The 13389-nt window shown below is 34.5% G+C and overlaps 1 protein-coding gene and 1 non-coding gene across 2 annotated transcripts in view; both read right to left on the bottom strand.

Annotated features, from left to right (window-relative positions):
- The window catches only part of LOC110992663 (V-type proton ATPase subunit D 1-like), a 32877-nt gene extending 19860 nt beyond the window's left edge, over positions 1 to 13017 (bottom strand). The window contains exons 1-5 of the mRNA XM_045634147.1: positions 12906 to 13017; positions 12662 to 12833; positions 11865 to 11976; positions 9887 to 9958; positions 9281 to 9441 (exon numbers count right to left, since the gene is read on the bottom strand). Of these exons, the coding sequence (XP_045490103.1) occupies positions 9281 to 9441; positions 9887 to 9958; positions 11865 to 11976; positions 12662 to 12833; positions 12906 to 12921 (533 nt within the window). The 5' untranslated portion in view covers positions 12922 to 13017. The remainder of the gene's footprint in view (positions 1 to 9280; positions 9442 to 9886; positions 9959 to 11864; positions 11977 to 12661; positions 12834 to 12905) is intronic.
- Trnan-guu lies at positions 10889 to 10962 on the bottom strand. Its single transcript has one exon. It is a non-coding gene; the product is annotated as a tRNA-Asn (tRNA).
- Positions 13018 to 13389: the final 372 nt, after the last annotated feature.

The raw sequence follows: 13389 nt of genomic DNA, 5'->3' as shown, positions 1-13389 counted from the left end.
TCTTTGTCCTGTTGGGGTTTGACAGTTGTAGTTTTGTCTTTGTCTTTGTTTTCATTAATGTTTACAGAAATTGGTTTAGATTCTATACTTTTGATCTTTTGGCATTCCAAACATTTATGTGTGTTTGATGGTACTTGTACTGATTTCGTGTTACTTTTACCTGCGCTTAAATTTGATTTGTCTTTAATTGGTTCGCAGCTACATTCGTATCGGCTTTGATCAGGATTAACTGCTTTTTGCATGTAGACCTCTTTAATGCGTTGCGATTCTTCTACATCAACTTTTTTACAAAGGTCTTCTAAGTTTACAGGCTTAGGCATGCACATACACGACTTTTCTGAAGTTTTTGTCAAACTTTTAGAATCTATCGGTTCACACGGGCATTCATTCTGACTTTGTCTACTTTTTGCTGTATATATATCCTTTAATTCTTTTAACTTCTCTGTACCAATAATTTTGCAAAGGTTATTCCAGTCTACTGAATTGTCGATACAAGTACAAGATTTTTCTGGTGTAACTGTAGCCTCTTTTATTATTTGGACTGGTTGCTTATCTTCTTTTGTGATTACGGGACATGAACATACTTCCCTCAAAACGTCACCCACAGATTCATCAAACGTACATACATTTTTGTATAATGTAGAGCTAGCTTTAGAGACTGGTTGTATAATTTGTTCTTCTTCTTTATGAACACAAACACATTCTTGATCTTTAGGTTCAGTATGATCATCACAGGATAGATTTACTATGCTTTGTACTTCTAAAGGCTTTTCACAGGTACACTTTTGTTCTTTACTTGTTTGATTCTTCTTCGTCTTAAGTTCTTTGAATCGTTTTAAACGAAAGTTGTCTTCTCGTTCCATTTCTTCCATTTCCGATACGATATATTTCTCACTCAGTTTGACACGTGGTACAACCATTTTCGATAGAACGTTATATTTCCTGTGGGTGAAATTATAAATTTAATTTTCTTGTAACACAAACTACTTTATAGCCACCCACCTTCCGTCTTCTGTTAATTTGGTTCATTAAAAGAAATAACGAATTCGTTCAATCTTCATTAGGCAATTTTAAATCCTTTATGTATGTATATGTAATATATTTCTGGATTGTATTTAGTTCAAGTCATTTACTTGAACCAAATTTCGATTATAATATTACTAAAACAATATCCGATCGAATATCTTATAAAGAAAGAGACATGTTATTGAATGTTTTGATATCTAAGAGATATTTAATCAAGATTAATTATTAATTAATTATTCTTCAAAATCTTTCAAATTGTAAAGTAGGAATAATCTTTTTACAAAGTACTGTTAGAATTAAAAATCCGTAAGACTGAATTTTGTGATAGATTAGTTTTCAACAACGATTCCGACTTTATCAACCGTGCGTGAAAACCACGTTGGTTATGATCATGTAAAATACATAGAGCAACACATGCTTCATCATCGGAAGAATCTTCATCGACATCATCATCATCTTCTAGAGACGTTTTAGTTGGTTCTCTTTTAATTTTCCGAATTGAAATTGTTTCTGTTTCTTCTCGAATCGTTCCATCGGGGTTCTGAGATCTTTTGACTTTAGTTATTTTACGTATTTTCCTTTCGTAATACCGTGCCTTACTGTCTACTGGAATAGGTTCATGTTCGTGGTCTTCTTTCATCGCTTTCTTACAAATATCGCAATAAACCTCCAAGTGTTCAGAGGTGTCTGAGATGCTTTCAGATATTTCTAGTGGTTCATTTACTTTAGAACAGGTTTCGCAAATACTTAAATCAGAAGGTAGTTTGAATTCCTTCATTTCAGCAGCGCATGACTCGCATGGTATTGGTATATCTTTTTGGTATATTTTATGACATGACTTGCAAACGTCAGCTCCTTCTGGCATAATAACTTCGGTCTGGAAGGATTCGCTACAACTGTCACACTTTCCTAAGCATGGCGGTTTGTCTTCTGTTTTAGTTTGTGGGGGCAGAACTTCATATCCTTCGATTCTCTTTCTCGCCACTTCACATGTTCTTAAAAAGTCTTCTACGCTGTCTGTCACTAACCCTTCGTCTTTATACGAATCTACCAATTTCATAACGTCGTCAATATTGATTTTTAAACTGTGTAAGATTTTTGACTTCGTATCCTGAACAGGTGTAATCTTTTTCTTAAGCTTCTCTGATGATTTCACCAAGTCTTCAATGCTATCACCTACAATACCTATATCTTTTGCTTCCATACTCAAGCCAATAGTTTTATCAATTTGTTCGATCAAACTGTTTAGCTCCGCGTTTCTATCTGGTCTTGCATAACTATCTAATTTGTCTTTAAACTTTTTACACGATTTCGAGAAGTTATCAATACTTCTCGATTGTAATCCTTTCTTTTTCATCTCACCTGTTAAAACCTCCAAGTCACCAACATGTTGTTTAAGGTGATTAATCTTATCCAGTCTAGTTTCTTGTTCGGAATATTCCTTTATTTTCAACTTTATTTGTTTACAAGATTTCATAAATTCTTCAACGCTGGGTGATAGCATACCTTGTTTTTTATATTGACCGGTAATTTTGACTACATCATCAATATGGCTGTCTAATTTTTGCAATCGAGATTTATTTTCTTTATCATGTGTGTTAAGCTTTTCGTCAATATTCTCACATGCTTGTAAAAAATCACAAAAGCTTGGTTCAACAACAGATTCTAAGCCCTTCGCCATTTCTATTACACCTCGCAAATGACCTTTAAAGTCTTCGAGTCTTGTATCATAATCTCCTTTATATTGACTCGTACTTTCATCATTAACAAATAATACCTCTTCTAATTTAGCTTTAGCACCTTCACAAATACATAAAAATTCTTCTACATTAATGTAATCTACGCCAGAATCCAAAAAACTTTTTCCTAATGTTATTAGTCCATTTATGTGGTTTTTTATATATTCGAGCTTTAAATTACCTTCTGGTAGTTGTTCGACATGCACAGCACCAGTTTCCCATGAACTAGCTGCGCTTAACTCTACAGGGGTACTTGATTTTTTAACCTCTTGAGCTGGTGTTGGCATTAGCTTAGGCTTAACTTTAGTATTAAACTCTTCTCTATTTAAATCTTCTATACAGACTGGACATAGGCCTTCGTGATCTGGTTTTGCAGTCTTGCCTTTGTATTTCCCTTTTGCCTTCTTTTCCTTTACTTTTTTTAATCTATGAAATTCCTCTCGAGCCATTTCTTCTAACTCAGACAGAATATACCCAACAGTCACATTTGATCTTGGTATTACAATTTTTTTCAATACGTTCATGCGCCTGTAGACAAATAGGTAATTTCAATGTTTGATGTCGATTTATATTCACCCTTCAGTCTCTTCTAAGGACTTTTCAATCATATTCAAAATGGTATCAAGTACAAATAAATATAGAAGTAACTAATAGTAATAAGAAATGCTTTTGTTAATTTTACAATGTGGCTTTATATTTTCTAAGCTTGACCCTACATTACAGGGCCTGTCATTGATCTGCAGCAAGAGTTCTTCTTCTGAATTTGATAACGTTGGTGTAACATAGATTTTTTTGTATATTTTATGTGAATTGTTAATTTTTGCTATAAATTGGTCACTATGTAAACTTAAGAAAGTTACGCAAGACGTAGAAATGCGTTTTAAAGACCCTGCAGATTGTGTGTAAATAACGGGTAGGGCGCTCTCTGCCTTATCAAAAGCATTAAAGGCCCTGGTATGTACTTGAACCATACCTATAGTTTTAGAACCAGAATATGGTGGCGGCTTTCCGGAACTTTCCGAAGGTTGTGCCCCATTAGACGATGTAGACTTCGTTTTAACGGGTATTTTAACTTCTCTTTTAATTTTAATAACCTTCTTTTCTTCCGAGTAAGTACCATCTTCATTTCTTATTCGTTTTATCTTGATGATTTCTTTTTCTTCAGTTTCAAATGTACCTAACGCTATATCTGACTGAACGCCCGAAAATCCTGGAGTGTCGGGCTGAGGTGAGGACTTGACAGTTTCTCTAGATGGCTCTCTCGGTGTTTTGACCTCAAGAGGTTTTATTGACTTTACAGTCTCTTTAGAAGAATCTTTCATTATAATACCCGTAAGTCGACTTACATCACGACTCGGCATTTCTGTTTGTTCCGATAAAGCATCTTCAATAAGTTCTTCCTGTATTTTAACTTTCTTATGTTGTTCTAAATATTTAGTTCGACACACCTCACACATCTCATCTAGGTTTAAATCTAGTGATATTTGTTCAAAATCTAAACTATCTTCTTCGTCAATATTCTCTTTCAACTCTTCAGCGGTTCGTAGAAATTCGTTTACATTAATACGCAAAATTCCTTCTTGATTCAAACCCTTTGTCATGTCCATGATTTCCTTAATCTGTGCCTTTAGCTCTTCTAGTTTCTCCACTTGTCCTTCCTTCTCTTCTACTGTTAATTCTTGTATTATACCTCCACAGATAATACATATCCCTTTTTCTATTTCTTCTGGTGGTGTTACCTTGGGTTTTCGCTTTCTTGGCTTATCCTCTACCGTCTTCTTTTCCACCTTATCCTCCTTGGCCTCTTTCAACTTTCTTTTTATATCTAACACTTTCTTCAGTCTAAAAAACTCCTCTCTCGCCAGCTCCTCCAACTCATTATTGATATAACCCATTGTGACATTTGTCTTGGGTATTACAATTTTGCCCAGGACGTTCATTTTCCTGTTGAAAATTACTTTCTTTTATTTTTGCATATATATGCTACCGGTGACTGCTCTCTGTAAGGACTGAACGTATTCTTCATGTCTATATAATATATTCTTCTAAAGCCTTTCTGACGATAAACTATAGTGGTCCAGTTAATAAAACCTCCTTTTTGAAATCAATTGATATATTATACAATTTAAAGGTACAAATAACCTTGGCTTTAAATTTTATAAGCATCTGTCGTCAAGTTGTTATGTTTCTTCGAGGTACACCCTTATCAGAATTTTCGCATTACTAATATTGAACTTCATACAGATACGTAAAGGTATGTATTAGGTAAGCCAAAAATAAACTTGGCATTGATCTGGTGATACTTTAAACCTCAAAAAGAACCACGCCTGCAGATTAATAGTCGCTTGTAAGGTGAAGGAAAACTTCGTTAGGGAATAGGCATGCCTTGGCAAAAATTCGACGTCGTGTATGAGAATATTGATCACAAAGTAGCTGAGTATTAGAAAAAAGTAAAGATACAACCTAATCTAAGACCCAGACCTTTTTGTTAACTTTTTTGTTAACACACAAGAACAGTAAAAGAATCGGCATGTCATAATCATTTGTGGACAACACGCTCACGTTTATAAGTCTATAAATATCAATTATTATATATTTAAAAAAAATTAACAAGTGGTTAAAAAATAGATTACATACAAAACTATTATCATAAGAGAACTATTATCAAGGTGGTGATATAAATGTCAGCGTTTATCTGAATGCAGATTGAACCGTTTATTTTCATTGTTGCTTTGGCAAATAATTGAGATTCTTTGGTTTTTAGTTGGTGGAATAATTGAGATTCCTTCAATGACTTTTAAAATCATAATTTGGAATCATTACACAAAAAGTATTGTAACGACTAATCAGAAAAATGCCCCGAGTGGGGTTGAGGCGCCATCGTGACATTGGACAGTGCGTTCAGGGATCGCAAGACAGTACTGATTGAGTATTGAGTGGAGCAATTTTGTATCGTACCGCCTAGACATACAATGACCACTATTTTAGCCTTTACGTGATTTAGCTGTTTAGCTTTAAAAGAGTAGCGCTAAACCTCCATCATGAACACTCCCCACATACACACCATCACATATCATCATCATCACATACCATGACACAACACAGCCGAATTAGGTATTACTTAGATAAATGTATTTAATAATTTTTACTGATTTTTTTCCTTTCCTGAATGTTTGAACCTTTTATGTGTTTCTTTCCTCATCTTTGGTTATATCTTTATTATAATTGTTAATTGTCATATATAATTTATGTAAGCTGTAGGATTTGGAGGTCAGCTAAAAATGGGCGCGTAGTGTGATCATTCTAAGGTCAAATTCAAAGCAACCCCGCGCGGCCGAGTCAAAATCAACAGAAAATGATAACAAAAACCGGCTTCAACGGGGAAGGCCCTTTGGGCCTTTGGACCTAAAGTCGAAGCAAAATTTTTACTTCGCTCACTCCGGTAAGCATTCGTCCTGTCCTTCAGGCGATTGACCACCCCGGAGCTGGAGACGCCCTTGCGCTAGTCGCGGGCAAATACCAATTCCAACCAAAACAGAGATTCCATTAAAAAAATTATTTCTTATTTCTTCCGTGCTCGCAACAGAGGTTACCTATAATTATTTGTTCAAATAGTAATTATATTTTATTTAATTAATATATATAGTGTAATATTTTTTTTAATTGTGTACTGACTGACCCGGTGAACCGCAGTTAATGAATGTCGCGTAACAGTGTTGGCCCGACGGACGGAACGTAATACGGATGGAATTTTGTATTTTGTGAAGCATTCCGATCGGTGTTTGGAAGTTAAAAAAATCTAAAATAAACGGGATGTATTATTATTACTTTGACGGTCAAGAAACATCTAAGGGTACAATACGAGTGTGCTATAGCGAATAAGCTAGCAAAATTCGTGACTTCACCTCCGCCCGCTCTAACGACTACACCGGTAAACACCAGATGATTTATATTTAAAAACCTTCTAAAATGCACAACATTTAGTCAAACTTATAGCAGCTCTTGGCTAAACTATTGTGCTGAAATTAAATTAATTTTGGACTCCATAATTAAATAAACACTAAATTAGGTAATACATTACGAGGTGACTTTGTATTTTTTGTATCGAGGAATTTATATTGTATCGTGTTTTCAGTTAGAATTAACCATTGATATTACATCAATACATATTTTTTGTTTTTAATTAAAGCACCACATCCTTAGATCAAATGAGTGATTTTGGCCTCTTAGAAACAATTAAATTTTCTAAAGAAACATGGGCACAAGTTTATTTAATTAAAAATAAATAATATCGATAATGAGGAATTAAAACTTCAATGTCAAACGCACTAAGGGATCACGAAATACCATAAAAAATTAATTTTTAATTACAAGTTTCATTTATACATTATACATCACCAGTTTCAACATTTCTTAATACAAACAACAATAGTTATAAACAGTGCTAACGGAACGTTGTTGGTACTTTGGTTGGGTTTACAGTTTAATTACCCGCTGCAAAATTAAATAAACAAAAGTATTGTTAATTTAATGTAAAATAAAGGGTATTCAATACAGATTCAACATGTATTAATATGTTGACAACAATGTTATAAACGTTGTCAACGGGACGTTGTTAGTACCTACTAACGGGTTTACAGTTCAAATACGCGCTGAAAATATGTAATAAAGATATTTCGGGACACTTAAATATAGTGTCAACATTAGTTACTACACACGATAATAGTTATAGATGATGCTAACGGAACGTTGTCAGTACTAACGGGTTTTAAAATTTATACCCGGCTTAAACATATACATATATTTTTTCCGGTTACAAGGCATAATGATTAAAAGAGCCGAAGAGACAGGTCCAGTCCTTAGAGTGACGGAAGGGTGAGGCAGTCTTAGACCAAACTACACTACGACAACTACAAGGCTAGGCTGGCTACATTTAATATGTGCGTATGTATAAATAATAATTATTCCAACCTGGTGTAATATGCCTTTAATCAGCCAAGGTTGGAATCACTCTTGTATAATTAATAGTAAAATTTAGTTTTTCGTTATCCTATCAATCAACTACGCAATAAGTCAATTTAATTTCACCGTTTTAAATAAAGCACTTATCTTTCTTCATTTTATCGTTAACGTAACTTATTAGAAAGAGACGAGAGTAGTACTATTGTTAGAAGGGTGCAATTAAATTTAGATTCTATGATAACACAAGCCTGATATGAGACAAAAAATCACGTTAATAAAATATTTTCATATAGTTGTCTATGTTCCTTCTGCCTCATGGTCTAAATAGATGTAGTATAAGTGATGTTATTTATTGTAAAAACTATTTTTATAGTCTGTATAACGTTGAACTTGGGTTTACAATCGTGGTAAAGCGCATACTAATCAACGGTAGAAAAATCACTTAAAAAATACTCCAAAGTTTCAGGACAACCCAATAGGTTTATCTTAGGTCGGCCTCTTATGTATCGTTCCATGAGACAAGTAGATCAGCTTTGCCTGATTATTGCATAAGACATATCGGTGTTACGTTTTAACTGCAAGCTGTTAGGTCTACGACTCATGTGTGGCCTTTTAATTAGGTTTTATGCTGGTATTACGATGTTCTCCTTTGCTAAGCGAGTAATAATTTTGCCTTGGTAATGTCGATAGCAGAGGCAAGGATGAACGCGAACAGCTTGGTTTGAGGTGAAAAGTTGCTCTCGACTATTTTACACTCTGTCCTATGGAAAGGAATATATGACTTCGGACATGTGTACAATGTACTCACGCATTTTTTTAAATAATGTAAAATTATGTTAATTGTTTGTTTAGTTTTAATTATTATAATAATTTTCAGATGTATTCTTTCTGTGCGACAATCGTTTAATTATATTAATATGTCAAATGGCAGAGACTGGCAGTAGACACAGGGAAACCTATTGTGGGGGGCTAGGGCACTTTCTTTCTTTCTTAACTGGACCTTTTCAACTACGTATGAAAGAGCTTTAGTTAAAGGTACGGAGTACTCTGTCTGGTGTTAACGTTGTGATAGAAAGAGACAGCTGTATACTTTAATTAAAAGGATTTGTGACTCTTAATATTTTCTAGAATCTCGGGACATTAAGATGGGGACCACTCTTTCAAATTTAATCACTTTCTTAAACTAAACTTTACACATTCACAGCAACGACCCAATATGTCATATAACAATTAATTATAAAATTTACAATTGTTGGTGTTATGCGTTACTACTATGTCAAGTGGTCGAAGAGAGACATCTATGACACTTCTATCTATTGGAAGTTAGACCAAAGGCTGAGGACCCCAGATAAAACCTACTTTTGAATTGACATTTATATTATATAATTTTTCTAACGAATATTTACTTCATTTGTTTTTTATCATTGTTTAGGAGTCATTTTTTACCACACTAGCGCGTTACCCTATCGCCCAAGTCAACAGCTATAATATACAGGCTTGTAAAATCCAATCAAAATGAAAAAAATACTACGGTCAAATAATTTATTACTAACTTGGTAGCTGCTCTGTTTGAAATCTCCACTGTTAGGAAACTTGTACGTAATTGCAGCATTAAAATGAGCCGTTTGAGAAGTTCCAGCCACGCCTTTTTCGTCTCTAATATAGTCTGCCCACCCTTTTCTAAGCCCAGATGAACATAGTTTTGTGCGCTTGTCTAAAAAATACAGCCAATGATAATGATAACAATGATAATAATTCAGTTAATTTTCATGTAACCAAAATGATCTTCAATATTTATAATATATATATAGATGGGCCTCCTGCCCGTTTGCCGTTCTATATAAAAAAATCTATTACGGAATTGTCTAAAAATCCCGTATGAAATCAATACTTATATGTATTTTTTATTATAACAGGGGGCAAACGTACGATGTTCAGTGATACCATCCATGGATTACAATCTACTAGGCTCGCAAGTACCTTTCAAAAATTGGTACGCTCTTCGAAGAAGCCTAAGTGGAATGGGTCGGAAATACTTCAGTGGGCAGGTTTTCCACAAAACCAAAAACAGGTTTATGAAACGCTCAGTTCTAAAACGACGGACGTCCGACGATAACACTCAGCTGCGGGTGTTAATCTAAAATATAACAAGGGCTTACCTCTATAATACTATAGTTCATAAGCTTCACACCCGAGACGGCCTTCGCAGATGGCACTACCAAGACAGCAGCCTAAAGAACAAAGTAATTTGATAAATAAAACAAAATTAGCAACCCGAGGATCTTCAAGAAGGTTTCTCGGCGCCTATATCCCACAAATAGGGGATACGCGAGGCCACGGTTGTTTGAGGAATCACAGAGCCCTGTTAGGACCTCATACATCTGGCGTACAAATATGTTTGCAGAGTGAGTTTATGTTTGGTAGATTTGTTTCAGAGGATATGTGCGACGGCCAAGGATAGTTGTCGTACCAAGGGCCGGATGTCTCAAAAACTACAGTACCGATTTTAAAAAATTATTTCACTATTTGAATGCTACTATTTCAAAATAAAAAATAAAATACGTTTATTATGGAACATAAGATAGACAGGTAGCACTTATTCCACGTCATTAAATTTGAACCTGTAGGCAACTCTACTCATCGGCAAAGAATCCAGAGGGTGTAGGCCGAGAGAAAAAGCCGCCGTAAAAAAGTCTCTTATTTATTTATTTATTAATTATTATCACTTATTTTAAAACAAATATAGCAAATTAATTAGAAGTAGCCTGTCCAGCACTAGTCCCAGGCCCTTTTATCAACTAGAGAATCGCTAACTTTATAGTAAGCCTTTTTGCGCGACTCGTATCAGAGAAAAGCTGTGTTTTCTCTAATACGAGTCGCCCACTGACACTTATATAAAAAAATATATAAATATATATTTAAAAAAATTGTCCAGAAAGAATTTGGACTGTTACCTAACTTGGTAAATACCTGATTACTACTACTGATTATAACTAACTTTTGAGTTAGTTTTTGGGTTTATCTCTAATACGCACTTGGAGAGTTGGAAATTTTATACTTTTAATATATTTTGGAGTATATATTATAAATAAATATTCATTTTATACTTGCCATCTATAAAGTACGAAAATAGTTACGTAAAAAAAACTAAAAAAAAGAAGCGCCCCCGGGTGGGCTCGAACCACCAACCTTTCGGTTAACAGCCGAACGCGCTAGCCAATTGCGCCACGGAGGCGATGTCAGCTTGGTCGAAATTGTGTTTTATGACATAAAAGCGGTAAACAACGCTTGAAGAAATTTACTTATTATCAGGAAATGTTTTTACTATTAATATGGTAAATAAACTGTCTTTAATTGTAAAGATTGATTCACGCCCAAACAAAATAACCTATCTCAATCCATTTTTTACCACCCGAGATATACATTTTAATAAAAAATTGACAAAGGAGTGCCAATAACCAATCGACGGATTGTAATAGCTATCTGTCGATACAAGCTATCCATGGTAGGTCGGATCGGTGTACGTGGATAGACCTTTGTATGAAAATAACAGTTCAACTGTGCCAATATCCTAAGTAACATATAAAAAATATCCTAATATCTTAAGATTTTAACTTAGACTAGTTTTTAAAATAACTAAAAAGCTATTTGATATGTTTTAAACATAGATATGTGTATTCTAATATTATTTGTACAGTTTTATTCACTTTATTTGGTTTATAGTGATTATCAAATATGAGGGTAAAGAGACACATGGACGCTCTAAATGCTAGAGGGCTCGCGGGTGGGTTACCGACCTTCTCAAAATTAGTCAAATTGGTACGGGAATACGTATCCCTTTAAAAACCACAGGGTTCTCAAAATTAGTGGACTCCAAGTTCAATTGATTCAGAAGTACCTATTGCATACATTAAATGCTCTAGGGCTCGCGAGTGCGTTACCGGCCCTTTAAGAATTGGTACGCCCTTCGAAGGACCCAAAGTCTAATTGGTTCGGAAATGCAGTGGGCAGCTGGTTCCTCATAGTAATGCTGCCCAAAAACTACTTCGGTGGACCTATCTCGATTTGATACGGGTTCCGTATTCTGCGTCGACTCTTCCGAAACTCAGCTGAGGTATTATCCAAACAAACACTTGCCTTATTGGGTATGTTCTCCAAAACCATCTGATTGAGGCTCGGATGGAAATAGCGACTTCTTGCCAAAAGTATGTAAGCGTTACGTAAATCTGCGTCAAACCCTTTGTATATTCTGTAAACGAAATGTCAATTTTCAAACAATGCTTTTCAATACCCATGGGCGGTGACATCAAATTTTTTTTTTATGAAACTGATTTTCTAAAAAAATATGAAGCTTTTCTCGTTAAATAATTACTAGATTCTTAAATAAGAAGTTTCATTATAATACTACTACTTTCATTATAATTTCTACCTGGTCAACATCAGTACACAAACTAAAAAAATGCCACTATAATACCTATAAAGGCTCAAAGAAAGCGATGCTTATATAACATCGTATCAGCTGACTTCTAGAAGAATTGCCATTTCATGTGCAACCTAATAGACTCGTTATACTTTCCACGTTCTTCACATTAACACCAACTTTGCAAAATACTTAAAAGGAAGACTCAAAAAGAAGCATTAAAAATATCCATTGCTAAAACTGCATCATGAGCACACCACGTATAGATCAACATTACATAAAGATTAATAATTATTAATTAATTAAATTAATTATAAATAATTAAAATTAATTAATTAATTTAAATTATCTAATACTAATACTACATAACACAGCCGAATAATGGAATACATAGTTGAATATATTTTTCGTCGTTTCGTATATGTTTTGGTAATATGTTTAGCAAAATAGTTTTTGGTATACAAATGTATAAAGTATTAAATAAATAAGACTTTATTCGAAAATAAGAACTAACGCGTCGATCTCTCCAGCAATTCGCCTCATCTCCCGTCCGGTGGCTGTCATGGTCCATTTCATAAGCTTCCGTCCGAGGAAGGCCAAATGGAGACGATTTCGCATCTGCTGAAGGGCCACCAGAGACGGCATGCAGGGGTATCTGGTGACACCGAAGGTGTTTTCCTCCTCCTCTGTAATATTCAGGAGGATTATCAGAAGTTCTTAGGGCGCTTAGGAGCAGTGGCAAGAGCAGAGGCACTTACCGTCGTCGTCCTTCATGGCTTATACGGATTTTGTTATGGCTTAAACTGGAATTTTGTTCTTGGAACTTGGTTTTACTACGGCATTTTTAATGATTTTTTTGGTTCTAAAAGAATTTCGATTGATAGATGAATGACAGAAATATGAAATATGAAACCTTTGTGAAGATTGTAAACAATTTTTTTTTTAATTAGCATTTTATTTATTATATTTACTTACTTAAGAAAGTATTTATATTTGTGAACGAGTGTTGTAAGCAGTCTAAAAACAAAAAAGATCCACGAAAATCGGAGTCAACACATCAGGACGAAAAAAAATACCGTCCAAATGTCCTCCCGTTTGCGGCACTCAGTAATCAAACAATAAATATGACGGCTTGTGGACTCAGTTGTAGCTGCCATTTCGGATATTTTCTTTCAATTGCGCCATAGAAGTCGACTTATTGACTTTCGATTTAAGATAACATGAGAAACAATCCATAGGGGT

Source organism: Pieris rapae, chromosome Z, assembly GCF_905147795.1.
Source record: "Pieris rapae chromosome Z, ilPieRapa1.1, whole genome shotgun sequence".
Lineage (NCBI taxonomy): Eukaryota > Metazoa > Arthropoda > Insecta > Lepidoptera > Pieridae > Pieris > Pieris rapae.
The sequence above is the reverse complement of the archived record's forward strand: the minus strand, read 5'-3'. Positions and strand labels throughout refer to the sequence as shown.